The sequence below is a fragment of the Gobio gobio genome, assembly GCF_949357685.1.
Source record: "Gobio gobio genome assembly, chromosome: 16".
Classification (NCBI taxonomy): Eukaryota; Metazoa; Chordata; class Actinopteri; order Cypriniformes; family Gobionidae; genus Gobio; species Gobio gobio.
The window spans coordinates 15,355,109-15,381,540 of record NC_137109.1 but is presented as its reverse complement, the minus strand read 5'-3'; the positions used below and the strand labels follow the sequence as shown (position 1 = coordinate 15,381,540).

Below are 26,432 nucleotides of genomic sequence, written 5' to 3'. Positions count from 1 at the left end.
TATTATATGTATTAATGTATTATCTTGTTACAGGTCCATCTAAACTGTTCATTTTATGTTATTATTTAAGTATCTAATTTAATATTGTCTAATTTGCTCATTTACATTTATTTTTAATAAAAGAAGATACTAGTTATCTTAGTGATGTATCTTAGTGATGTAAGCAACACATCTACAACTAATTGATAATGGACTGTCAATTTTCCTTCTTAAAAACAAAAAATATGTGAACTAGATGCAAGTTTTGGGCACTTGTGATCCATATACCGCACCTGCTGCAGTATTTCAACCACTAAAAACAGTGGGACCTTTTTAAAACGCTTAACGTGAAAAACACTAGGGTGAGTTGCACCGTGCAGTCGGCCTCGGGTCTCACGGAGGAGTGACGGGAGTATAAAGGAGGAGCGACGACAGTGAAGGACGAGAGATTACCAGGCCTGACCTGGCACGCTGCTGGCGCTCATCATCACTAATGACCGCGGCCTCGTCCCGCTCTCACGGTCCCTCAGCCTCGCTGCTCGCCACACTAATGAATGTGTGCAGAGTGGCCCACCCAGCTGCCTCGCAGATCTCTTGCATAGAGGCTCCAGAAAGGAGGGACACTGAGGAGGCTATGCTCCTGGTGGAATGAGCCCTCACGGCTAACGGTGAAGGCAAATTGCGCACCTGATAAGCCGTGGCTATAAGATGGACAATCCACTTACTGATTGTCTGTTTAGAACTAGTCAGCCCCTTCTTGGGTGAACCAAAACACACCAACAACTGGTCTGACTTTCTCCCCTGAGCAAACCTCTCCAGGTAAATCCTCAATGCCCGCACGGGGCAGAGGAGGTGAAGTCTGCTCTCTTCCGCCGTCACATGAGGTGGAGGATGGAAGGCCTGAAGAACCACTGACTGTGCCACATTAGATGGCACCTTGGGCACAAAGCCTGGACTGGGATGCAAGATGGCCTTAACTCCGCCAGGGGCAAACTCCAGGCAGGTTGGCGTGATAGCCAAGGCCTGGAGGTTCCCCACTCTCCTCAGAGAAGTGATGGCAAGGAGAAAGGCCACCTTGAAGGTCAGGATTCTCAACTCAGCCGACTCCAGCGGCTCAGCCAACCCTCCAAGCACCACCGCCAGGTCCCAGGTTGGGACTCTGGAACGAGCCGCAGGCCTCATCCTCCGAGCCCCATGGAGGAATCGTACAACCAGATGGTGCCTTCCCAACGGCCCATCACCTAAAGGTGCGTGGAAAGCCCCAATGGCAGCCACATACACCTTAAGTGTGGACGGGGAAAGACCGGCGGAGTCTTGGAGGAACTCCAGCACTGAAGCCACCGGGTAGTTAACTGGGTTCACCTCCCGCTCTCTACACCAAGTGGAAAATACATTCCACTTAAGGCTGTACAACCTCCTGGTGGAAGGAGCTCTGGAGCTGAACAGGGTCTCTACGACACCCGCCGACAGGCCCTCTCCTAGGTACTGGGACCCCTCAGGTGCCAGACCCAGAGATCCCACACCTCTGGCCGGGGGTAGAATATCGTGCCCCTGGCCTGAGATAGCAGGTCCCTCCTCAGAGTGACCATACTCGAGTGGGCCACCGGGGTGCTACTAAGAGAAGGCTGATGCCCTCCCGGCGGACACGCTCCAGAACTCCCGGGAGCAGAGTGATCGAGGGAAATACAGACGCAGCCTCGGCCACGTCTGCGCCAAGGCATCCAGCCCCAGCGGGGCCAGATGGGCGAGGGAGAATCACAGTGGGCAGTGGGACGTCTCTCGAGACGCGAAGAGATCCACTTCCACCGGGCCAAACCGCTCGCACATGGCCTCCACCACCTCGGGGTGGAGTTGCCATTCCCCGGGCCTCAGCCCCTGCCTCGACAGGATGTCTGTTCCCTGGTTTTGGTCTCCGAGGATGTACATCACCCTGAAGGATGACAACCTCCCCTGGGACCACAGGAGAACCTGATGCGCCAGTCTCCAAAGAGGGCGCGACCTCGCGACTTGTTGTCGGATCGTATCAGGACATGGTGGAGGTCCGGGAGAAAGCTCCTCAGAGCCTTGTAGACTGCCAGCATTTCCAGGCAGTTGATGTGCCAGGAAGAATGCCGGGTCTCCCACAGACCTCTGGAAAAGCGGCCTTCCATGACCGCGCCCTAACCAGTGAGGGAGGCGTCTGTTGAAACGGTCTTCCAGCAACAGGACGCTCCCAGGACTGGCCCCTGGGACAGGAACCAAGGCTTCTTCCATATGACGAGGGAACGAAGGGAACGAAGGCATCTGCGCATTACCCTGATCATACGGAAAGGATTTCCCCTGGGGGAAAACCCCTTGGTTCTCAGCCACCACTGGAGGGGTCTCATGTGAAGCAGGCCGAACGGTATCACGTTGGACGCTGCTGCCATGAGACCCAGCAGTCTCTGGAACTGCTTCACAGTGAGCCCGTATGGACTCGACGCACGCGGGGGACAACTGTGCCCGCATCAACGTTGAATCCCACACAACCCCCAGGAACATGGTCCTCTGGGAGGGCGTCAACATGCTCTTCTTCGTGTTGAGTCTCAGCCCCAAGCACCCTACCATATCACGCAACTGGGCCAGGATGAGCCAGTCATCGATATAATTGAGTATAAGGATGCTCTGGAGTCTCAACGGAGCCAGTGCTGCATCCATACAATTCGCGAAGGGAAGAACCCGATATTGGTACGCTTCACCCCCGAAAGCGAACCTCAGGAACTTCCTGTGAGATGGAAGGCTGGAGATATGGAAGTATGCGTCCTTCAGATCTATCGTGACGAACCAGTCCTCGAACTGGATCTGACTCACGATGGCTGGAATTGTAAGCATCCTGAACCTGTATCTCCTCAGAGACCGGTTCAGGTACCTGAGATCTATTATTGGACGCAACCCACCATCCTTCTTGGGAACTATGAAGTACCGGCTGTAGAACCCGGTCTCCCTGTCTGGCGGAGGAATCCGTTCTATAGCCTCCTTGACCAGCAGGGAGCGTACTTCCTGTTCCATCACCCGCACCTGCTCCGGGCTGATGACAGTCCGGACCACCCCATTGAATTTTGGGGGAGGGAAACCGAACCGAACAGCCTGTAACCCCGTTCCACAGTACGCAGGGCCCATGCAGATATACCCGGAAGGCATGACCATGCGCCGAGATAATCTACTAAGGGAACTAGCCTCTCAAGGCCAGTCTCGGGTGTTAACCGAGCCTCCTCCCTGACCCCCTGAAGCGGCTGACCGGCAGGGCGAAGTTGGGGAAGAAATCCGGCCCGAAGCGTTTTAGACGGCGGGAACGCAGCATCGATTCCCCAAGAGAGCCCCAGGGCAGAAGCGACCTTGATCGTTCCACCCTGTGGGGGACAGCTCTCAGCGCCCCTGCTGCAGCTAGGACTGCTTGGGAGCCTTCTTGGCCTGAATGACGTCCCTCAGGTCGCCCTTAGGCTGAGAAGGCTTCCTGCGAGAGCGCCGTCTCCTTTGCCAGGCTCCCTCAGGAGGGGCGCGGGAGGCGACACTCTGCTTCTGCAATGTGTTTCTCCCTCTCCCTGATCCCCGACAGGGTAAGTAAGAGATGTCTCTCGACGCATACCAGACCAGCCATGGAGCGGGCCGTCTCCTTGGTAATGCGGAGAGACAAGTCGGTCCCTTCCGGAGCTCGGTGACATCATCCGGGGAGGGTCCCTCGCCCTCATCCAGCTCTTTGAGGAGGTCGGCCTGGTATGCCTGCAGGACCGCCATGGTGTGCAGGCAACTAGCAGCGCGACCTGCCGCACTAAAAGCCCTACTCGTTGTGCAAATCGGGGAAAAAGGAAGGCCCCGCCGTGGAGGCTGAACCCGACGCCTGAAAAAGCGTTCATCCAGCTTAGATGGCGGCTGGATGTCCACTATTTCCTGTGGCCAATCTAAATTGAGCTTGGCCACGGCGTGGGTTAATACCTCCACAAGCTCCTCAATAGCGGGCGTGTGGAGTGGCGAAGGCCCCACATCATCCGCCTCGATTCCCAAAGCGTGAGAACCGGATCCTCCACCCCGCGGGAAGAAGCCGCAGCGCGGGCTTCCGCGCAGGGCTGGAGGATATCAGAATCGTCAGAGGTGGATGAGGAAGATTCCTCAGCAGTCCCGAATCCCCTCGACAGATCCCTTTGTGAGCCTCGCGATCTACGGCGCCGCGCTGCCTCAACAGACACAGGCCCAGAACCGCGGGGCTCATGAGGCTGGCCAGTCTCCTCAAAGACGGCCAGCCGCGAGCGCAGCACTCTCAGCGGTAGCACTTCACAATCACCGCAGGCCGCTCCCTCAAGAGCGACCCGGACGTGCTGCACACCGAGACACTGCACACAGAGTTGGTGTGTGTCCGTGCCCGTAATGTAGCGCGGACACAGAGGCACACACAACCTGAAATGCTCGCTCGCCATATTTTTATATTGCTTGTGACAACAACACCAAACTTTACTTTTCAGACTGACAACACAGAGCGCTAACGCTGAAGAGCAAAAAGCTATCTCTGTTGTGTTCAGACGTCTCTTTGTATCTTTCGGGTATGCCGTCACATACTACGTCATGATGCAACACCATTCAGGATTGGGCTGATTTCATTCATTCTTCAGACACTTTACGCTAGGGGCGTTCCCCAAAGTGTCATCACGATGACGCAGTTCAAGTTCCCTCGAAGGGGAACGAAAATCTGTTTTTGAACTTAGAAACTGTATTCCTTTAATTGACAAGCATTTTACCCAAGGTTACCAAATTAGCACAATTATTGTATATTGTGCCTATTTGATAGTGAACTTTCGTGATACTCTTTCCCATTAATTTATTCTAGACTAGTTGATTTGATTAATATTTTGCAAACAATAGTTGTGTCACTGGCAATTAGTCTCTCATGCATTAATAGAAAATAAGCTCTCGTGGCCTTTCAAAAGTTCATGGAACAACAGCTGGAGACAGAACAGAAGAGGGAATGATAAACAGAATGTGAATGTTTGAAAAGGAGCGTGAGTGGGACACACTGAAGTGAGCATGTGTGTGCATATGCACACAGTCATTAATGTGTTGATAAGTGAGAAAACAGAGCAATGAGTAAGAGAAGAGGGGAGTTAGAAGAGAGAAAATTGCAGGCACAAGGAGAAAGAGAAATATCATGAAAGAACAACTTCAGCTGCAGATCAGGAAGCGCAGGTAATGGAGGAAGAGAGGGGATGGATGAAAGCCAAGTCTCCCAGCATTCCCTCCCCCTGTACAGGCCAGTTCAGAGGAGGAGTGTAGGTGGGAGTTAAGCACTTCTCCAGATGTAGTTGACTGCTGCTCCTGGAGTCTGACTTTCTCCCTCCATCACTCAGAGCTCACAACAGTTCCTGCTCAGTCAAGTACAGGGATAAACAAAATTACGGAACTTTTACAAGTCATCTGCAAACAATTGCACACTTCATCTTCACCTGTAACGTTTTCTCAGCAGGAATCTTGAGGTAAGACACGCTATTTGTTCCAAGGGACTCAAGTTGAGATCTGTCTCAGCATCTAATTATAGCATGCCATTTTTTTCCTTCAGAACTTTAGTGGTCATAAATATTTCAGTGCATATTGAAAAGTTCACTGTAGTTCCCCTTGGACATCAGGGGGAATTTTGTGGTTTCATTAGAATCTGAGTTTTATACTATTCAAATAAATTCACATAATTTTTGACTTATGACCTTGCATATTAAGCAGAACTGAAGCCTGAGCAAAAGTTAACTTCAAAAGAAGCGTTGAGGTTTGATGATCTTTTAAATATCTTTGATATGATTATGTATGAATTTAGTTAATATTTTAAAAGTGAAGTGAATCTCTGTCTTGAGATCCAGGGCAATCAGCCAGTTTTCCACAGTAATTCAAGCCACCAAGGAACATTTTGATTTCATTTCAACATAAATCATGCCAAATGTCAAAATAGAACTAATTTGTATAAAAGTTTAATATTACTAGAGACCCTATCATTTGCAAGATATAGTAAACTTATGGTTATGCTTTATTGCCTTTCTACAGGAAAGAGAAATATTATTGTAAAACATGAGTGTAGAGGTGGAGTGCAAGTAGAGTGTGGAACAGCAGTAAGGCCAATAATAATGCATTCAAATACCAAACCAGAAAAAACTGCTTGTGAATTATTGGGTTTATTTACAGGCCCATGTAAATAATAATTCAGTCAGGAAAGTAGCCTAGTTATCCTACCAGCCGCTGGCAGCAGCATGAACGAGACAGGAATGCAGCAAGAATATAATTGTCCAAAATGGTCTGAGTCATCATGGGTCATCATCGGGCTTCTGTCAGATGAATTAATCATGCCTGACATTTCACCTTTTCGGCCGCTTTGCACTAAACAGCTGATTTGAGCAACCCAAGCTGGCAGAAAAGTAATAAAAATGCAAAACAGGCATTTCTGTGTCTCAAATCTAAACATTCTTGTATTTAGGAAGTTCAGCACTTGTCTTCTTCCTCTTAAATGTAGTTTGTGTAATTTAGCTGTGGATGAGTTGCCAGACTGAGGTAGGAAACAAATGCAATGATCTTCCTGAGACAAACATACCAATATATATGTTGTATGTACAACACACTTAAAGGTAGGGTAGATAGGATTTGGTTAAAACACGTTTGTCCAAATTTGTTTAAACTTTCTTTATATGTCAATACATAATTAAAATGTAAGTACTCTGAAAAAGAGAGTATAAAAATCGAGTGACTCTAGACTTTTTAATCTGCAATAAACACCACTCATTATTTTAGTTCGGGCCGAAACAAGTGATTGGCTTGGGCGACTGTCACTCTCTCTCGCTACCATGGCTACCACCGCTTTTGCTACAGGATCTGCCCACATGCGTGCACCCCAGTGTTGCCAAGTCGAGCTACTTCAGACACTGTTGCCGCGGGCTGTTTTTAATGTCCACGGGTTGAAGCGACCCCAATTATGTGATATTTTGCCCAGGGATTTACGAATTTTAGCAGGGAGCCCTACCAAAAAGGCACATATTTTACCCCCCAAACGCGGGGGTGATTTACCGGAGAAACACAATTGGGCTAGTTTTGGGCTAGTTTTGAGTAGCAATTGGGCGGATTTTGTTGTGAAAACCTGGCAACCCTGGTGCACCCGTTTGATTTGAGGAGTTCACGAGGCTGTATTTCTGCTGGACAGGTAATCTTTCATTTTGATTATAAATTTTTTGGGTTTATGTTTTCATGAAGCATGTATCACTAGCACACGTAGCTGCCTAATATAGCTAACATAACATTACTTAGCATAAAGTTACAATGTTATACACTAAGCGAGCCATTAGTAGAGATGATAAATAGTCAATATGCTTAGCTCAAGTTGATCGCTGTCGTGTTGAATTTCGCGAAATGTAACTTTAGATAACAAAATGCATGTGTAAAAGCTAGTACACTGCATCCAGGAACTTTTTTAGAACTAAGTCAGCTTTAGCTACTACCCTCTGTCTAAACTCTTTTACCATGTTCACCGGGAACTTTACCTGCACGTTTATTTCCGCGGTTTGTTTTTATATTCTCTACCTATGTTTACTGATGCTTTTATCTTGTATCTGTGTGTGTCGTAGACGTGTTGTGTGTGTATTTTAAACGTTACCAGTATCGGTATTCTAGCTTGATAGTGAGTACTAAAAGACATCTTATTTGTTTAAATTCATAATGATAAAGTTCGATTTTTTATTGCATGTGATTCTGACATGATGTCACTACATGCACTCCGCTCCTTCTTCTCCGCTCGTCTCAGGTAAATAATGCGCCTTTCAGCTGACGGTCGGCGTGGCGCGTTCATGTGTTTTGGGGGCGTGGCTTTGGAAAGAGCCCAGAAGGGATAAGGTGGAGTGAATGGAAATAATGAGCTGTCTTTGAAATAATGAGCTGTAGATGACCAAGATGGCGGCGCGAGTAGATCGCGAGGCTCAGCGTCTCTCCAGATTCTGCAATTTTGCGGTATTTTTCCTGTTCTTCTCGGGTCTGTTCGCACAGAACAGTTGTGCCTTTACATCGTACACCCGCGCTGAGCTTTTGGATATTGGTTTGCGAATTTCCGACAGTTTTATGGACAATCTACAACTCCTTCCTGAGATCGCTAAGACACCGGTGACTCTGCACTCTACCCGGCCGGGCGGAAGTGCACGCAGACGGCGGCGAGATCGTAAACAAAGGCGAGGGAGACGTGGAGGAACGCGTGCTAAGCTAACGCTTACTCCTCATCGGCTCTCTTTACCCAGCATTTTCCTTGCCAATGTACGGTCGCTAGTGAACAAAATGGAGGAGATTCGACTCAGCATCACACACAGTAAGAAACTTTTGAACTGTAACGTCCTAATATTCACGGAAACCTGGTTAAACAGCGGAATACCGGACACCGCTATCGAGCTAGCGGGACGCCACACACTCCGGGCGGATAGAACATTAGATGGCTCTGGGAAGAGCAGAGGGGGTGGATTGTGCATTTATATTAACAAAGCTTGGTGCACAAACTCTGCTATTGTTGGGAGTCATTGTTCAGCTAACCTGGAGTTTCTCATGGTTAAATGTAGACCGTTTTATCTACCGCGGGAGTTCACCTCCACTATTATCACAGCAGCTTATATTCCACCCGATGCTGATGCCAAGCTTGCTATGAAAGAACTTCACGCAGCCATCAGTAAACAACAGACTGATCACCCGGAAGCTGCGTTTATTGTTGCAGGTGACTTTAATCACTCAAACTTAAAGTCAGTGCTACCCAAGTTTCACCAGCATGTTTCCTGCCACACCAGAGGAAACAAAACCTTAGACCATGTCTACACAAACATGGCCGGAGCTTACGTTGCGACACCCCTCCCCCACCTGGGACAGTCAGACCACCTCTCTTTGTTTCTCAGACCCAAATATTCACCCCTCATCAACCGCGTGAAGCCATCAATGAAAACCATCAAGGTGTGGCCTGCGGGGGCAGACTCCACACTCCAGGAAAGGTTTCTAAACACAGACTGGAGTATGTTTGCTTCTCAAGCCACCAGTGGCGCTCACACGGACATTGACTCCTACACCTCCTCAGTATTGGATCATATCAATACCACCATCGACAGTGTTACAACCCAGAAACAGATCACCACATACCCAAATCAGAAGCCTTGGATGAACAGGGAAGTACGACTCCTGCTGAAGTCACGCAATACTGCCTTCAGATCAGGAGATGCACAAGCCTACAGCGCATCCAGGGCAAACCTGAAGAGGGGCATCAAAAAGGCCAAGCACTGCTACAAGCTTAAGATTGAGGGTCACTTTTCCAACTCTGACCCTCGACGCATGTGGCAGGGCATCCAGGCCATCAGTGACTACAAACCCCCCCACTCCACCCCCGCAGCCACTGATGTCAACTTCCTGAATGAGCTAAATTACTTTTATGCTCGTTTTGAAAGAGACAACAGAGAAACTGCCACCAAGCTCAAACCCTCAGCTGACCACCCACCAATCACACTCTCCACCACAGATGTCTGCAAGGCACTGAGCCGGATCAGCGCGCACAAGGCTGCTGGACCAGACAACATCCCTGGACGTGTGCTCAGGGCATGTGCGGAGCAGCTCGCTGGGGTTTTTACAGACATTTTCAACCTGTCTCTCGCCCAAGCAGCTGTACCATCATGCTTTAAACGCACTTCCATTGTGCCAGTGCCGAAACACTCCAGCCCGAGGTGCCCTAATGACTACCGCCCTGTAGCACTCACACCCATCATTATGAAGTGCTTTGAGCGGCTGGTCCTGGAACACCTAAAAGACTCTATACCATCCACATTGGACTCACACCAGTTTGCCTACCGCAGCAATAGGAGCACAGAGGATGCCGTTTCCATGGCACTGCACTCTGTGCTCACCCATCTGGACAGTAAAAACACTTATGCACGCATGCTGTTTGTTGACTTCAGCTCAGCATTCAACACTGTCATCCCATCCAAGTTAATTGCCAAACTTGGAGACCTGGGCATCAACACTTCAATGTGTAACTGGATTTTGGACTTCCTAACTGACAGACCCCAGAATGTTCGATCAGGATCCACCTGCTCCACATCCATCACACTCAACACTGGTGTACCACAGGGCTGTGTGCTAAGTCCGTTTCTCTACTCCCTCTTCACCTCCGACTGCAAGCCTGTGTATGGATCTAATTCCATCGTCAAGTTTGCGGACGACACTACGGTGATTGGTCTCATCACCAACAACGATGAGACTGCCTACAGGGAAGAGATCCAGCACCTGGCCACATGGTGCGCTGATAATAACCTGCTCCTCAACACCACCAAAACGAAGGAGCTCATCGTGGACTTCAGGAAGGAGTCAAGAGGCACACACGACACCATCCACATCAATGGAATGGCTGTTGAGCGTGTCTCCAGTTTCAAGTTCCTGGGGATCCACATCTCGGCGGACATGTCGTGGACGACCAACACCTCCAGCCTGGTCAAGAAGGCTCACCAGCGCCTCTTCTTCCTGAGGACACTGAGGAAGAATCAGCTCTCCTCGGCCATCCTGGTGAACTTCTACCGCTGCGCAATAGAAAGCATCCTGACCAACTGTGTGGCAGTGTGGTATGGGAGCTGCTCTGTTGCGGAGCGCAAGGCACTGCAGCGGGTGGTGAAAACTGCCCAGCGCATCACAGGGACTCCACTGCCTGCCATCGAACACATCCAGAGGAAACGCTGCCTGCATCGAGCTCGCAGCATCCTCAAGGACTCCTCTCACCCAGCCCACAGACTGTTTTCTCTCCTGCCCTCCGGCAGGCGTTTCAGGATCCTCCGGACCAGGACCAGCAGACTAAAGAACAGTTTTTTCCCCAGAGCTGTCTCTTTATTGAACTCAAACCCCCGTTGATCCACTTCCCTCATAAACTGATAACTCTCCTACCTCACATCTGCCTTCACTTTGTTATTTGCACTACTGACTGTTTATTACAGTAACAACTGTTTACTTATGCATTCTGCACCACCATACCGTAACTGGATAATGCTCATCTGCACTGCCGACTGTATTTACAGTAACAATGTTTACATTTGCATTTTGCACCGTACTTCTAACTGGAATATGCAACCACTTTCCACTGCACTTTTACACTTTCTTTCGGATAGCTCTGTCCATAATTTATTGTACTAACTTAATCCACTGCTATATTCCTCATATTAGCCTAACATATTACTGTATACCTCTAACTGTAAAATTCTGTTCAAGTAATAACCGTCTGTATATTTATTCATAGTACATAGTCACCTGTAAATTCTGTTTATAGTAATAGCCATCTGTATATTTATTCATAGTACATATTCACCTGTAAATTCTGTTTATAGTAATAGCCATCTGTATATTTATTCACTGTATATATTCATCTGTAAATTCAGTTCTACTTATAGTAATAACCATCTCTCTACTTATACATATTTATATATATTCAGAACATTTTTATGTCCTGCACTTACGCAACCATTGTATATATCCTGCACTTGCTGCTATTGCACTTCTGGTTAGACCTAAACTGCATTTCGTTGCCTTGTACTTGTACTTGTGTAATGACAATAAAGTTGAATCTAATCTAATCTAATCTAAAACAGTCGTGAGAGGTCTACAGACACTCAATTTTCATACTTTCTTTTTCAGAGTACTTACATTTTAATTATATATTGATATATAAAGAAAGTTTAAACAAATTTGGAAAAAAAAGTTTTTTAACCAAATCCTACCTACCCTACCTTTAATATTCCTAAATATGTGTAAATTAATTATAATTTGTGAAATTTGGTCACATTTCACAGTGTCTACAGATTATTCATTTTAAAGGGATAGTTCATAAATTCTGTCATTAAAGGATTAGTTCAGCCTGACAAGCCAGACCCACATCAAGTTGGGTCTGGGAACACACCATTGGCAGGGCTAAAACCGAGGAGCGGGATAAACAATTGTCTTTCAAATTCCCTCTGCATGCAATAGGATAGCACTGCAACCAACCAGAGCGCTATCAGTGGTGAGACAACAGTCACAATTGGGTTGTGGCTGAGTCCCATGCATTTTCCCACCAGCGGAGCTAGTTGATAGATTAAACTTTTGCAGTATCCGGTCGGCAAAACTCTGAAAACATCTTCATTTTTTGAATATATTGCACTCTGGGAATTAAAAGGACAGTTCTTAAGGTAGCCAGTTATGTGCTGTTTTTAAGTCAAATAACATTTAAATGTCCCTCCAAAACTCTTACACAGAAGACACCTGTTGAAGTGCTCCAGAAATTGCTCTATTAACCTCATTTCTAAACATCATTTCTCAAGGGGGATTTTTTGCAGCATCTTTGGAAAGTAAATTAGATAGTTTTAATCACAAATCAACTTTGTCTAACATAGTTTTACTGTAGTTTGAGAAAATATAAATGTTTCCATATGGCAACGCTGTACCACGGAAAAATAGGTAGTGTTTGTTGTAGTATACACCGATCAGGCATAACATTATGTCCTATGTTGTGTTGGTCCCGCTTTTGCTGCCAAAACAGTCCTGACCCGTTGAGGCATGGACTTCACTAGACCCCTGAAGGTGTGCTGTAGTATCTGGCACCAAGATGTTAGCAGCAGATCCTTTAAGTCCTGTAAAGTTATGAGGTGGTGCCTCCATGGATCAGATTTTTTTGTTCATCACATCCCACAGATGCTCGATTGGATTGAGATCTGGGGAATTTGGAGGCCAACTCAACATCTCAAACTTGTTGTTGTGCTCCTCAAACCATTCCTGAACCGTTTTTGCTTTGTGGCAGGGCGCATTATCCTGCTAAAAGAGGCCACAGCCACCAGGGAATACCGTTTCCATGAGGTTGTACATGGTCTGCAACAATGCTTAGGTAGGTGATACAGTATGTGTCAAAGTAACATCCACATGGATGGGCCAGCCTTCGCTCCCCACGTGCAATCAATGAGCCTTGGCCGCCCATGACCCTGTCGCTGGTTCACCACTGTTCCTTCCTGGGACCACTTTTGATAGATACTGACCACTGCAGACAGGGAACACCCCTCAAGAGCTGCAGTTTTGGAGATGCTCTGACCCAGTCGTCTAGCCATCACAATTTGACCCTTGTCAAACTCGCTCAAATCCTTACACTTGCCAATTTTTCCTGCTTCTAACACATCAACTTTGAGGACAAAATGTTCACTTGCTTCCTAATATATCCCACCCACTAACAGGTGCCGTGATGAAGACATAATCAGTGTTATTCACTTCAATGTTATGCCTGATTGGTGTAGATTGTCTATTACACTCTTGTCCTTTTCTCTGATGAACTGAAATGAATGGGAGTATGTCCATATCACAGATGAAGAATCTGTCTCTGCAAATCATTTCAACCATCGAATCCATGCAACAGGAAATAAACATACTATTTTACCCACTGATTTTTTCTCTGGTGCTGGAATGTCAATTGTTTTTTTTAACTAACACTACTTAATTTGGGGTTAATATGCATTGTTTTAACGTGCGTTACAGAGATAACTAACAAGTATAATATTACCTAAATTGTATTAGTAATGCATTGTATTACTGTGTTACAGCAAAAAGTAATATATTGCTGTAATATAATTACTTTTGTAATGCTTTACTCCCAACACTGTTCCTATATCAGATAATGGCATGAGAGGGACATGGCTCCAGTGGGTGTACCTACTCTCCTGATGTTGGCAGCTCTGTATCTGCTGCTCGTCTTGCCATCATGCTGCCTGAATGCGTGCCCAAGGTCCTGTAGTTGCCCCAGCCCTAAGGAAGTGCACTGTACCTTCCGTCACCTCCCCTCTGCCCCAGGAAACCTACCCCAGGACACAGAGAGACTCAACTTAGGGTAAGCTACTGTGTTGTTGGCTTTTGCTTTTAGGTAAAGAACCACAGGCAGACTGAACATATTCTTGTTTAAAGGGGTACTTCAGCGCTGGAAAGATGCATGTGTATTTAAATTTGGTTAATTTATGTAGTAGAAATGTGAAATCATTTTTGAAGTTGGTGCCTTCTAGACTGAGAAAAGCCAGAAAATGTATTTTTAGCTCATATGGATGAAAGACAAAAACTCCCAGAATGCACTTGCTTTGCTGCCCTACGAGGCCACTCCCAAGCCACGGCTACCAGTTGTCACTTGCCCACCGCGGCACCACCCCATCATCGTTTTCATTTTTATAGTAACAAAATAATTTAGTTCAGTTAGAGAACAGACACTACAATTAAAAACTGAACATGTCTGCTCAATACAGCCCGAGCCGAACAAGTCTCGTAGCACAAACGCAGCAGGAGTCAGATTTCATTCATCAGAGAGTGAGGAGCTGACAGACCAGATGATCGCGGAAGATTTGGTTTCAAAGCTAAATGTGCCTGTTTAAGTGAATTTGTCATTGTACCATTTTGTTGTTGTGTTTTCATGAACCAACAATTCATGCAACCCGCCCCGATCATTCGAATATACTACCAGGTTTCAACTGATACAAAGCTTTAATGCTAAATCGCTGAAGTAACCCTTTAGTCAAGTCAAGTCAAGTCAACTTTATTTATATAGTGCTTTTAACAATGTAGATTGTTTCAAAGCAGCTTTACAGTGTTAAACAGGAAAATAATGCAGCATAATTTTATTCAGCTGTATAGCCATTCTGGAGAAAATGCTGATGTCATCAGTTCATTTCAATTATCATACAGTGACAGAGTGGGATTTAGATCAATAATTAGATCAGTAATTTAGTTTATATGGTTAATTTAGTTTATTAATTAGATTTATTTCGATGTTTAGTTGAAAAATTTAGTGTCCCCAACTGAGCACGCCAAGTCAGAGGCAACAGTGGCAAGGAAACCAAAACCCCATTAGGTGACCTAATGGAGAAAAATAAACCTTGGGAGAAACCAGGCTCAGTCGGGGTGCCAGTTCTCCTCTGGCCAATTAATAAACAGCATATTATTATTATTATTATTATTCTGGCAGCTTTACAGGTCAGAGGTCATAATAGATCGGAATATTCGAGGGACCGGAGGCAACATGCTGGAGACAGGTTTATTGAGGATGATGTTGATTAAATAATTATTTAATTGTAATATTCGAACAATCGGAGTCAACACGCCGGAGACGGGTTTATTGAGATGCCGTGTCGATGAGGCAGTTGGAGGGGGAGTCTAATCACGGTCTCTGCAGACACTTCGGGGTCCTGTGTTGGTCTTCTCTGAACAGGTCCACCATCTGAACTGGATACGGCCCGGATCCAGCTGACTGCAGTAAACCTCGGGATAAAACAGAGAGACTATCATTAATGTAGATGCCATTCTTCTGATGATGTAACGAGTACATCGGGTGTTATGGGAAGTGTTCCCGGTTCCAGCTGATCTAGTTAATGCAGCCTAACAATCATTTCATTAAAAAAGTGTTTTATGTGTATGCCATATTAAAGAGATGTGTTTTTAGTCTAGATTTAAACTGACAGAGTGTGTCTGCTTCCCGAACAATGTTAGGAAGACTGTTCCAGAGTTTCGGAGCTAAATAGGAAAGGATCGACCGCCTGCAGTTGATTTGGATATTCTCGGTATTATCAACTGGCCAGAATTTTGAGACTGCAGTAGACGTGTTGGAGTATAATATGTTAAGAGCTCGCTCAAGTATTAGGGAGCTAAACCATTTAGTGCTTTGTAAGTAATAAGCAAGATTTTAAAATGTATGCGATGTTTAATAGGCAGCCAGTGCAGTGTTGACAGAACTGGGCTAATATGGTCATACTTCCTGGTTCTAGTAAGAACTTTTGGACCAGCTGGAGTTTATTTATTAAGCGAGCAGGGCAACCACCCAGTAGAGCATTACAATAATCTAGCCTTGAGGTCATGAACGCATGAACTAACTGTTAAGCATTTTGCATTGAGAGCATGTGCCGTAATTTAGATATATTTTTAAGATGGTAGAATGCAGTTTTACAGATGCTAGAAACGTGGCTTTCAAACGAACGATTGGTATCAAAGTGCACACCCAGGTTCCTCACTGACGACGAGGACTTGACAGAGCAGCCATCAAGTGTTAGAGAGTATTCTAGGTTACTACTTGTGGATCTTTTTTGTCCAATAATTAAAAATTCATTTTTTTCTGAATTGAGTTGCAGGAAATTACCGGTCATCCAATGTTTTATATCAGCTATGCATTCCGTTAATCTTGTGAATTGGTAAGTTTCTTCAGGGCGTGAAGAAATATAGAGCTGAGTATCGTCAGCATAACAATGAAAACTAAGGCCATGCTTCCTAATGATATCTCCCAGTGATAGCATGTACAGGGTGAAGAGTAGTGGTCCTAGCACTGAGCCTTGTGGTCCTCCATACTGAACTTGCGATCGGTGTGACATTTCTTCATTTACTGCTACAAACTGATAACGGTCGCATAAGTATGATTTAAACCATGATAAAGCAATTCCACTAATACCTACATAATTTCCGAGTCTATTCAAAAGAATGTTGTGGTCGATAGTATCAAATGCAGCGCTAAGATCGAGTAACACTAATAGAGAGATACAGCCACGATCGGATGATAAGAGTAAGTCATTTGTAACTCTGATGAGAGCAGTCTCAGTGCTATGATACGGTCTAAATCCTGACTGGAAATCCTCACAGATACCATTTCTTTCTAAAAAGGAACATAATTGTGAAAACACTGCCTTTTCAAGTATTTTTGACAGAAAGGGTAGATTTGAGATTGGTCTATAATTGACTAATTCTGTAGGATCAAGTTGCGGTTTTTTAATAAGTGGTTTAATAATAGCCAACTTAAGTTTTCGGTACATATCCTAATGACAAAGATGAATTAATGATATTAAGAAGAGGATCTATGACCTCAGGTAGCATCTCTTTTAATAGCCTAGTCGGTACAGGGTCAAGCATACATGTTGTTGATTGTCTAGTTTTGTTTTCTTCCAGCTGTGCTCCATTTTTCTTTAAATACAAATATGCATATAAAGAAGCCCTAAAGGTCCTCATCTCTGTTTGAAACCTGCAATTGAATTATCCTTGAATTATCCATGAATTATCCTTCTTACATGGGTTGTGCAAGTAAGTATGTCTGCCACTTTTGTTATGACCAACTGGGGAAAAAAGCAAAGCAAAGTTGATTGAATCTAATTATTGCTTAGCTCATATCACATCAGACCGTGCAAATGATTATTATTGTTATACTTTGTTCTCAAATTGTTAATGTTAACAGCATTAGCATTGCGTGACTACGCTTACTTAGTGTGTATTAGCGGTAGCTGTAGATTTCACTTTCTGTACAGTCTAACCTTTTGCTTTTGACTACGGGTGAATCTCCAGTTGTCACTGATGATTGTCGTTTGGGCCTTTCTAGATTCCAATCCGCCATCAAAATTATAAATTGTAATATTCCAGCTGCTGTGAGAAAATGCTATAAATGATCCGACACCTGCATCATCCTCACATGCGATACTACTACTAGCCGGACTCCTTCTTTATGTTTACAGACGTGATGTAATGACACAAAGACGAATGCCGACATGCTCCAGTGGAAATCCACCAGTACCACTCAAATTATAACACATTATTACAAGTTTACCGTTGTAAATCGGGCTAAGGTAAAGAGAGAGTTTTGAACACTGGCTGGTTATGTACTTACTCAAATTGATTTTGGATTATTTTTAACAAAAAAAAGTCGTAACTATCCCTTCAGTGTGCTAAACTACACCTGTTGTTACTATGATAGGACACCTGTTTGAACTAAATGAGAACTGACTTCATACATGCCTTAAAATGATCAAAACACCAGTTGGTTAAAAGTAATTTTATTCTGTTATTTCTCATTTGGCTTTCTTTCTTTTTTTTCAATGTGAATGGATGTTTACCCTGTAGAAGTATGATATTAAAAATTGGTGTTGATTATTCTGTATCTTACTAAATTAAGGGGTAACCAATGTGATATGTCTTAAGCTAACATTTTTTCCTCTTTGTTTACTACAAAGCTATAACAGCATTGGCTCGATTGGGTCTTCAGATTTTGTGAACCTGCGGCAATTGGAAATGCTTATGCTCCATGGAAATGAAATCTCCTCTGTGTCTTCCGGATCCTTTTACCACCTCCGTTCCCTCCAGGTATATATTCATATATGGTTATATGATATGTACAATAAACACAGTATATTCATCTACTGTACTGTAGTGTCTGTGGTGTTCCATAAAACTATATAAATAGTTATGAGACATGCCTTTAAAATAGCATTTGGGTAATTGTTGTTCTTCTTCGGCACAGATACTCAAGTTGAGCTACAACAAACTCAAAAGAGTTGACCCTAGTTTGTTTGAGGGCTTGACAAGCCTTGTACGGCTTCATTTAGACCACAACCACATTGACTTCATTGAGCCCTTTTCATTCAATGGACTCACATCATTAAAGCTATTGCAACTGGAGGGGAACAAACTGCAGGACCTCCACTCTCACACATTTATTACTGTCTCAGTTCTGGGCACATTTTGGAGCTCAGGACTGCGGCACCTGCACCTGGCAGACAACCAACTAGAATACCTGCTGCCTGCAGCTCTGCAGCACTTACACAGGCTGGAAGTCCTATCCCTGCATGGAAACCCCTGGGCCTGTGACTGCCACTTACAGTGGCTCTTGGAGTGGGACAAAAATCATGAGGGTGAAACTACTTTGATTGTATTTTCCAACCTTTGCACTACTCACTCAAAATGTGATTTAATAGAAGTCAAAAAACAAAACAAATATTTTGAACTTCTCAGATAGTGGGCCCTATTATACACCCTGTGCAATGCAATACCAGGCACAACGCAAGTGTTTTTTGATAGTTTCAGCCCAACACAGTTGTCATTTTCACGTCCAGCGCCACGTTGTTTAAATAGCAGAAGCACTCACACACATCTGTTTGCCCATGGGTGTGCTGGTCTGAAAACAAGGTGTGATCAGGCGCATTGTTGGCACATTGCGATTTTGAGGAACTGAAAACGACTGCGCCATTGATCAACAAAAACCTGATCTAAAGTCAATAGCACAGTTTTTTGTGTTATTTAAAAGCAGTGTTGCCAGACGTACGATAATAACCGTATTTGTACAATAATTTTGACCTCTGTACGATGTACGAACAATAATGAAAAAAAAAAACAATGTATGATCATTTCAGAATTGTGTGACACTTCAAATGTTGTTGTAATCATAGGACATCTATACTCATTGATCTAGTTGTGGATCCTATGTCAACAGTCATGATTGTGAGGAGAAGATGAACATGATGTTAAGCATCCATCTCATTTCACGTTAAGTCTTCTCGGCCAATCATCGGGGGGAATCACTCGTTTTCGTCGTTAAACTAGCAAAAGTGGATTCGGACATGCCCTAAGTGCACCTGCTCCACACACTTCAGACCAGATCATTAAAATAGGGCCCTTTTTGTTCATACAGTACTTATTCGTAAAAATCACATTTATCATTATTGGCTTAAATGCATTGTATTGTAACATTATATTTAAGGTCGAATGAGTACATCTCTACTGACTGCAAATAAATTAAAGGCAAACAAAGGAAGGTTTTTTTTTTTTTACTGAAACATTATCTATCCCTCTCTCTTCCTAGGAGTTATTAAGTGCAAAAAGGACCGTGACTCTGGAGATGCTGGCAACTGTGCTGCATGTGCCTCACCACAGCCTTTGAACAACAGCCAGATCTTGCAGCTTTCAACCAATCAGCTCACCTGTGATCAACCCTCCCTTCAGTCCCCACTAAAAATTGGAGAGAGTAGCGTGTGGGAAGATCAAGAGCCAGATTCCCCCTACATCAAGGACTTGGAGAGTCTTCTTGGCCACCTGACCTTCATTCTCTCTGATAGCCATGGGAATCGGGCACACGTGGCTTGTAATGTAACACGTCCTGTTGAAGACACCTCTATGGTGTGGGAGCCAGTGAGGAGAACAGATGAGATTTCTGTAAATGTGACTCTACGTACACTGCTGGAGTGTGAGATCGATAGAGATGCTCTTCAGAACCTTTGGAGGTTAATTGCTTACTACTACGAGAGCCCCGCTATTTTGGAACGAGGAACCAGGCTTGGAAATTCTTCCAAGGCGACTTTTCAATACTCTCAAGCCACAAATGAGGAATCACCATATTTTACAGAGCTCAAAGGACACTTAATGGCTGAACCAGCCTGGCTTTTACAACCAAGGGTCACCCTCCAGCTGAACAGGCGCAAAACCACAACTAAAAAACTGGTGCTGAACTTCTCTACTTTTATATCAAAGAACATCATTGGAAGAGGGGATGAGTTGGATGTGGTCTCCTCCTGGGCTATGATCCAAAGAGGAGCCCCAGGAAGAATTCAGTCAGTACTAGAACACTCTGAAGTCAGTCTGGATTGTAGCGTGCTCAGCACAGGGCATCAGCCTGTGGAGTGGATGCTTCCAGACCTAACAACAGTGGATCAAACCGATTCCCTTAAATTAAGGTTGGAGAATTACAGGCTAGTAATCAAAAACGCAAGTATAGCAGACTCTGGACTTTATCATTGCTTTGTGAGGTCTGACACTAATATAGACATTGTCTCCTATAGACTCGCAGTCAGGATGCGTCTCTTAAGTCCAAGTGATTTAAATGGAAAGAAGATATCTGTGGAGAATGGGGACACTCTTAGTCTTCCCTGTTTAGTAACATCTCCTCATCCAATTGAGACAAGATGGTACCTACCAAACAATCAAATTCTCAAAGCATCAGGCATGAAAGGAAGGGTGTATGTGTCACAGAACAACACTTTGATAATCAAAAAACTGACTTATGAGGATGCAGGAGAATATAGCTGTTTAGCAGCTAACCTCTATGGGGCTGATATGTTGTCTCATCTAATTGTTGTCACTGGAGAAAAGAAAGAAGCACAAAAAGTTGATACTAAATCTAAGGGCGAATTTCCGCTTTTTGAGAGTGAGGACAGCGAAGGGTCAGGATACGAAGAAATCCAACGACCAACTGCTAAACTAACACCTCAGAGGGTCAGTGGAAAACACAGAGATGGCATTATCCGGCAAAATGCAAAACAAAATAAAAAAAAGGGGAATGTGAGAAAACCGAATAACTCTGTCAAAGAGCTTGACCCCAGCCGCTGGGAGCAGATTCTTGCAAAAGCTAATGGTAAACTATCAACTGTACCACCAGTTACAAAGCAACTAGAAATTACAAAAACTTCAAAAACAGTGACTTCAGAGTCTTTAATGACTACAACCACCACCCCTTCGTCAGCTGACACAATTCAAACTACTCAAACAGATGTTACAGCAAGCAGTGCCAGCACAAGTTCAAGCATACACAATTTCAATGGGAAACAGCTGAAACCGCCACCCCACACTGAGGCCGGAAAACAAGATAATACACAGGGAGAAAAATCAAATCACAAGACAAGTGATTCTAACATTTCAGATTTGACTTTAGTAAACATAGACTCAACAACGTTACCAGAGACACAGCTGGTAAAACAGGTAGACAGACACACAATAGAAGAGAAAATAAGGGTTAACAATAATCCCATCTGGAGCCAAAGACAAAGACTCCCAAATAGGCACCGTAGGCCTCCATCACGTAGACCACGTCCAAAGAAACCAAATTTCACCCTGGCTCCCACTACAGCAGTACCATTCACTCAATCTCCAGTCAAGACGGAGACCACTAACTCTTATTCTCCAGCCCAAAACAAAACATTGACTTTGGAAGTTTCTCCTACTCATAACCCAGTAATCGAAAGCTTAGCCATGACAGTCACAGAAGATCCTCATAAAGTGCCTTTAACAACATTCAAAAAAAAGGAGAAGCTTAATGAATTTAAAGGCAAACCACAACACCTTCAGCTCCTAAGTACAACACCTCTGCAAGAAACTGAAGTAGCTCCTGCTACACTTGCCCCAAAACAGATTAACAGGTATGGGCATGAAAACAGAGAAATAATTTTTAGAACAAATAGCCACCCATATGACGATAAGACAAGGCAGATTTCACCAACAGCCATCCCTAATCTTCAAACCAGCAACATAAATCTTCCAGAGACAAAAATAACACATACGACTGAGAAACCAAGCAAGAGTGTTTACAAATGGGGAATGCATCCTGAAGGTGTACCTATTCACCCCTGGCTAATCCAAAAGAATACACCAAAAAAAATAATCTCAATTACACCACATCCCTACACACAATCTCCCTTCTGGGCCAAGAACTATGGCATTCCCTTCAGGCCCACAGTTCATAGCTCAAGGCACCACCACTCCCAAGACAAAACTTGGTATTTCCTACAAACAGGAGGCAGGGGTGCAGAGGTCACCAACTGGCCTGAAATCACTGCTCAAACAGCAAAGCCCACAGCGTACATATCTGGGTCAGTTTCCTTTCTGAGGACCATGGCTCCACATGTCAGCTTGTCTCGTGTACGCGATCACTTACTTTTCAATAGGCTCAGAAACAGATATAGACAATCACAGATTGATGCATATCGACAAGCCCAGCTGGGAAAGATTGTCACTTCTAAGCCAAGGACATATCATCCCACCCCCCAGCCTCACCAAGCTCCAATTATCCCAAGCATCTACAAGCCTGTGACTCCCCCATCCTTACTAGCATATACAAACAAACCAGCCTCCACAGCAAGCGTACCATATGGTAGTCGCTGGCACTACAGTAATTTTGGAGCTAAGAAACTGAGCACTGCCATTCCCTTTCCGAACCTGATGGGCAGTGGCATCAAACCCAGGATCACAGCAACTGAATCTGTTACTGTATCTGCTCTTGCGGAGGCAGATGTGCTTTTGTCCTGTAAATCATTTGGGGACCCCAAACCTGTTGTTTCATGGACCAAAGTTTCAACAGGTTAGGCGATTTTTCATTATAAAACTTTTGTGGTTGCATTTATCTGAATGGAAGATGAGAACCCCTTTCAGAGTACTTAACTTTGACAGTTATCAAATGCTTAATCATGCCAGTATGCTTGCCCAAGATAAGACCAAAACTGATCATATACCCCTTTTCCACCAAGGCAGTGCTAGAGCTAGTTTGGAGCCAGAGCCTAGTTTCAAATCGGTTCTTTGTGTTTCCACACCCAAAGCCCCAGCTCTGAGCCAGGAAAAGTGGTTCTTAAGTAGCACCAAAACATTGCTGGGCTAGAACAGGGCTAGAAGTAAGAACCGATTATGTCAGGCGCTGGGGGCGGGGTCAACAAGACGAACACAAACTTGAGATCTGCCATTTTTGAAATAGCAGCTAATGGAGCTAACAGCTGCTGCTCGTTTGTAATCTCCGTCTATAACGTTACAAATTAAGGCGAACTGCATGAATGCGTTGGATTCGCTGTGTTTTCGTTGTGTTTTGATGCCGATGTAGGATCGTAAAGCCATGTGAATCAATAGTAACGCAATGTTTGCATTGTTGATGGAAGGCTTGTTCGCAGCAGTGCTGAGCAGAGACTGATCGCCGTATGATAACGAGTCCAGCGAGAGCATTACTCCTTATACCCACTAAGTTTCATAAATAAAAGGGTTTTTTTACCTTTAATATTTAATTTAGGGCTGTCAACGTTTACGCAGTAACGCATGCGATTAATTTAAAGTCCTTAACGCGTAAAAATTATTTAACGTAATTAACGCAGATAAATTACAGAAGTACGTGAAGCTGAAAGAAAAAAAAGAAAAATATAAAAGGGAATATCAACACAAAACAGCAATGTTATCCGTGGACAGGCCGTGAAACGTGTCCAGACTAGCAGTCAATACTCCCAGTGTTTTGGGGAACACCTGAAACACAAACAGAATATTAACATTTAATGCTACATTGAGCCTATTTAGACATAACGGTGATGAAAGGATGCGTGCATATGTTACAGGTCTGCAAAGAAACAGGCGTCTTTCCAGTGCAACACATTTAATAGAAGAATGTTTCTTTTCTGAAAAGAAGAATGAAAGATACAGTGTCAATTATAAATGGAGCGTCTCAGTTTTCATATTTCTCTAGTCATTTCTGCACAAACTCTCATTTCTTTAAACATGTCTTATACTCAGTGTCTCAATAAACATTCACTTGCTCAATAAACACAAAAGTAACAAAATGTAACTTAGTTTGTACTCTTTAACAATTATTTTGCCTATTAAACTTTCAGTTAAAGCATACATTACATTATTTGAATCAGTTCTGATAATTATCATGTTCTCACATGACGCATTTGTCACTCTTATTGTCTGATACACAAGAATAGTAACTAATTTGTGCTTCCGTTAACTCCATTACGGTCTTCTGACGCAATTCACACAAAATGGCGGACAATAGTGAGCTCCATGTGCTTCACTTAACTCATATTACTCGTCACTGATTCGTGTAACCATTATACGTGCAACAAATTAACTCTCTTTACAACATATTCTCCTCTCAATTCACAGTATAAACAGTAAACAGTATAGCGATCTCCATTCTCTGCGTGAACTCTCACGACAGTCATTCTCCATTACACTTGCGTTACATTCACGGGTAGTCAAAACACTCTTTTAATACTCAAGAACTACTCAAAACATCAAAACGTCACTGAAAAGTGTTCATGAACCCTTTAACTTGTAATATAGGAGGATTTATCTTACCTGAAAAGAAGAATGAAAGATACAGTGTCAATTATAAATGGAGCGTCTCAGTTTTCATATTTCTCTAGTCATTTCTGCACGAACTCTAACGTTACATACGTTCGAACAGATCTTGGCGAGAGCTCCCCCTAGCGGTCTGGCTCTATTATGACGCTGTATACACAAATGAATGCCTTATTACTGCTCAGCTCTTATCAAAATCATGGAACACAAACACTCTGGATAGATTACTAAATGTATCAGTTTTAGAACGTTAAAATGGGGGTCTACTGTTTTCATGTCTAATTTGCAGAGGTGTCAAGTAACGGAGTACAAATACTTCGTTACCTTACTTAAGTAGACATTTTGAGTATCTATACTTTACTGGAGTAATTATTTTTCAGCCTACTTTTTACTTCTACTCCTTACATTTTCAAGCAATTATCTGTACTTTCTACTCCTTACATTTTAAAAATAGCCTCGTTACTCCTATTCCATTTCTGCATGTTTTCATTCCAGCTTGTCATTAAAAACAACTATCCAGATAAATCGCGCCATCCGGACAGAGTGAATTTGATTGTGGTTGGATAAGAAGGATAAACACAAACCATTCCGACACCCTATTGGGTTGTACGCGATCAATCACGCCTGCACCTGCACAAATCACACACCATGCTGCCAGATAGGGCGGGTTCTCGCCGAGGAGCACGCACTTTCAGCCAATCAGCGATCAGCAGGCAGACGAGCTCCTCATTCATGACTTTAGCCAGGTTTTTAGCGCGATAACTTTAGCTGTATATTCCAGTGATCGCTATGCCAGTGGCATAAATATACAGTAAGTTGTATCTACAGTAAAGAGTGGGAGAGTGACTCAACTCTCAAACGTGAATAACACCTGTGACTCGAAGACTCTTTATAAATATAACCGTGACTCTTGTCCATCGTCATATACACACTTAGGACATCTGACTGCAACTGGCAACCCCGACAGATGCTGAAAGATGTTAAAATCAACGATTAATCCGTTTTGACTGTGCTAAGTGCATGTGCCTTGTACTTCACGAAAGACATACTGTAGTTTTGTCAAAGCAAAGTGTAACACAAAGGTAAGCGCATTGTTGTTATTTTTTTGTTGACGGATTATTGTACAGTATCAATGAATTATGCATTTTGGCAGTGGTGTGTGCATTAACGTGTGAAATGCCTGTTTATTACATTGCTTTTTCCAATCTCTATATTGGGCACTTTTTGCACGTAAATTGGCTTTTTATTGTTGACATTGAAAATTATGTGTTTTTCTGAGGTAGCCTATAGCCGCTTTGACAGTTTCTACCTGGACATATAGTCATATTTGATCCGTTTTACTCCGTTTTTTTTTTTATCATCAATGTTATGTTTTAAGGAGATAAAATGGTAACTTACTTCAACATTGATTGGTATGGCAATAAAATAATATTATTTTGGCAGTTAAAGTTTTGGGCTTTTTTCTTGGAGTGACTAGTTGCCTATAAGTATTGTAAAGGTGCAAAAAGTAAAACATTTTATCAATAACCAGGCATGTTATCAATAACCATTTTTAAAAAATATAAATGTACATTTGGTGAGGTTTTTGGGCTGGAAATCGTCTACCAAATCTGACCACACTAATCACACATTCAAAAAATGGTTATTGATAAAATGCCTCTGATTTTTGACTTTTTGCACCTTTACAATATTTATAGGCAACTAGTCATCAAATCTTCCACTCCATGAAACACGATAGACTGTCATAGTAGGGGAAAATACTATGGCAGTCAATGGTTGCATATAATCTGCTTGGTTACAAA

The 26,432-nt window shown here is 43.7% G+C and overlaps 1 protein-coding gene across 1 annotated transcript in view; it reads left to right on the top strand.

Moving 5' to 3' along the window:
• Positions 1-5,327: 5,327 nt before the first annotated feature.
• The window catches only part of LOC307139357 (matrix-remodeling-associated protein 5), a 37,040-nt gene continuing 15,935 nt past the window's right edge, over positions 5,328-26,432 (top strand). Inside the window, exons 1-5 of the mRNA XM_079838291.1 lie at positions 5,328-5,459; positions 13,640-13,852; positions 17,985-18,114; positions 18,272-18,662; positions 19,610-22,873. Of these exons, the coding sequence (XP_079694417.1) occupies positions 13,659-13,852; positions 17,985-18,114; positions 18,272-18,662; positions 19,610-22,873 (3,979 nt within the window). The 5' untranslated portion in view covers positions 5,328-5,459; positions 13,640-13,658. The remainder of the gene's footprint in view (positions 5,460-13,639; positions 13,853-17,984; positions 18,115-18,271; positions 18,663-19,609; positions 22,874-26,432) is intronic.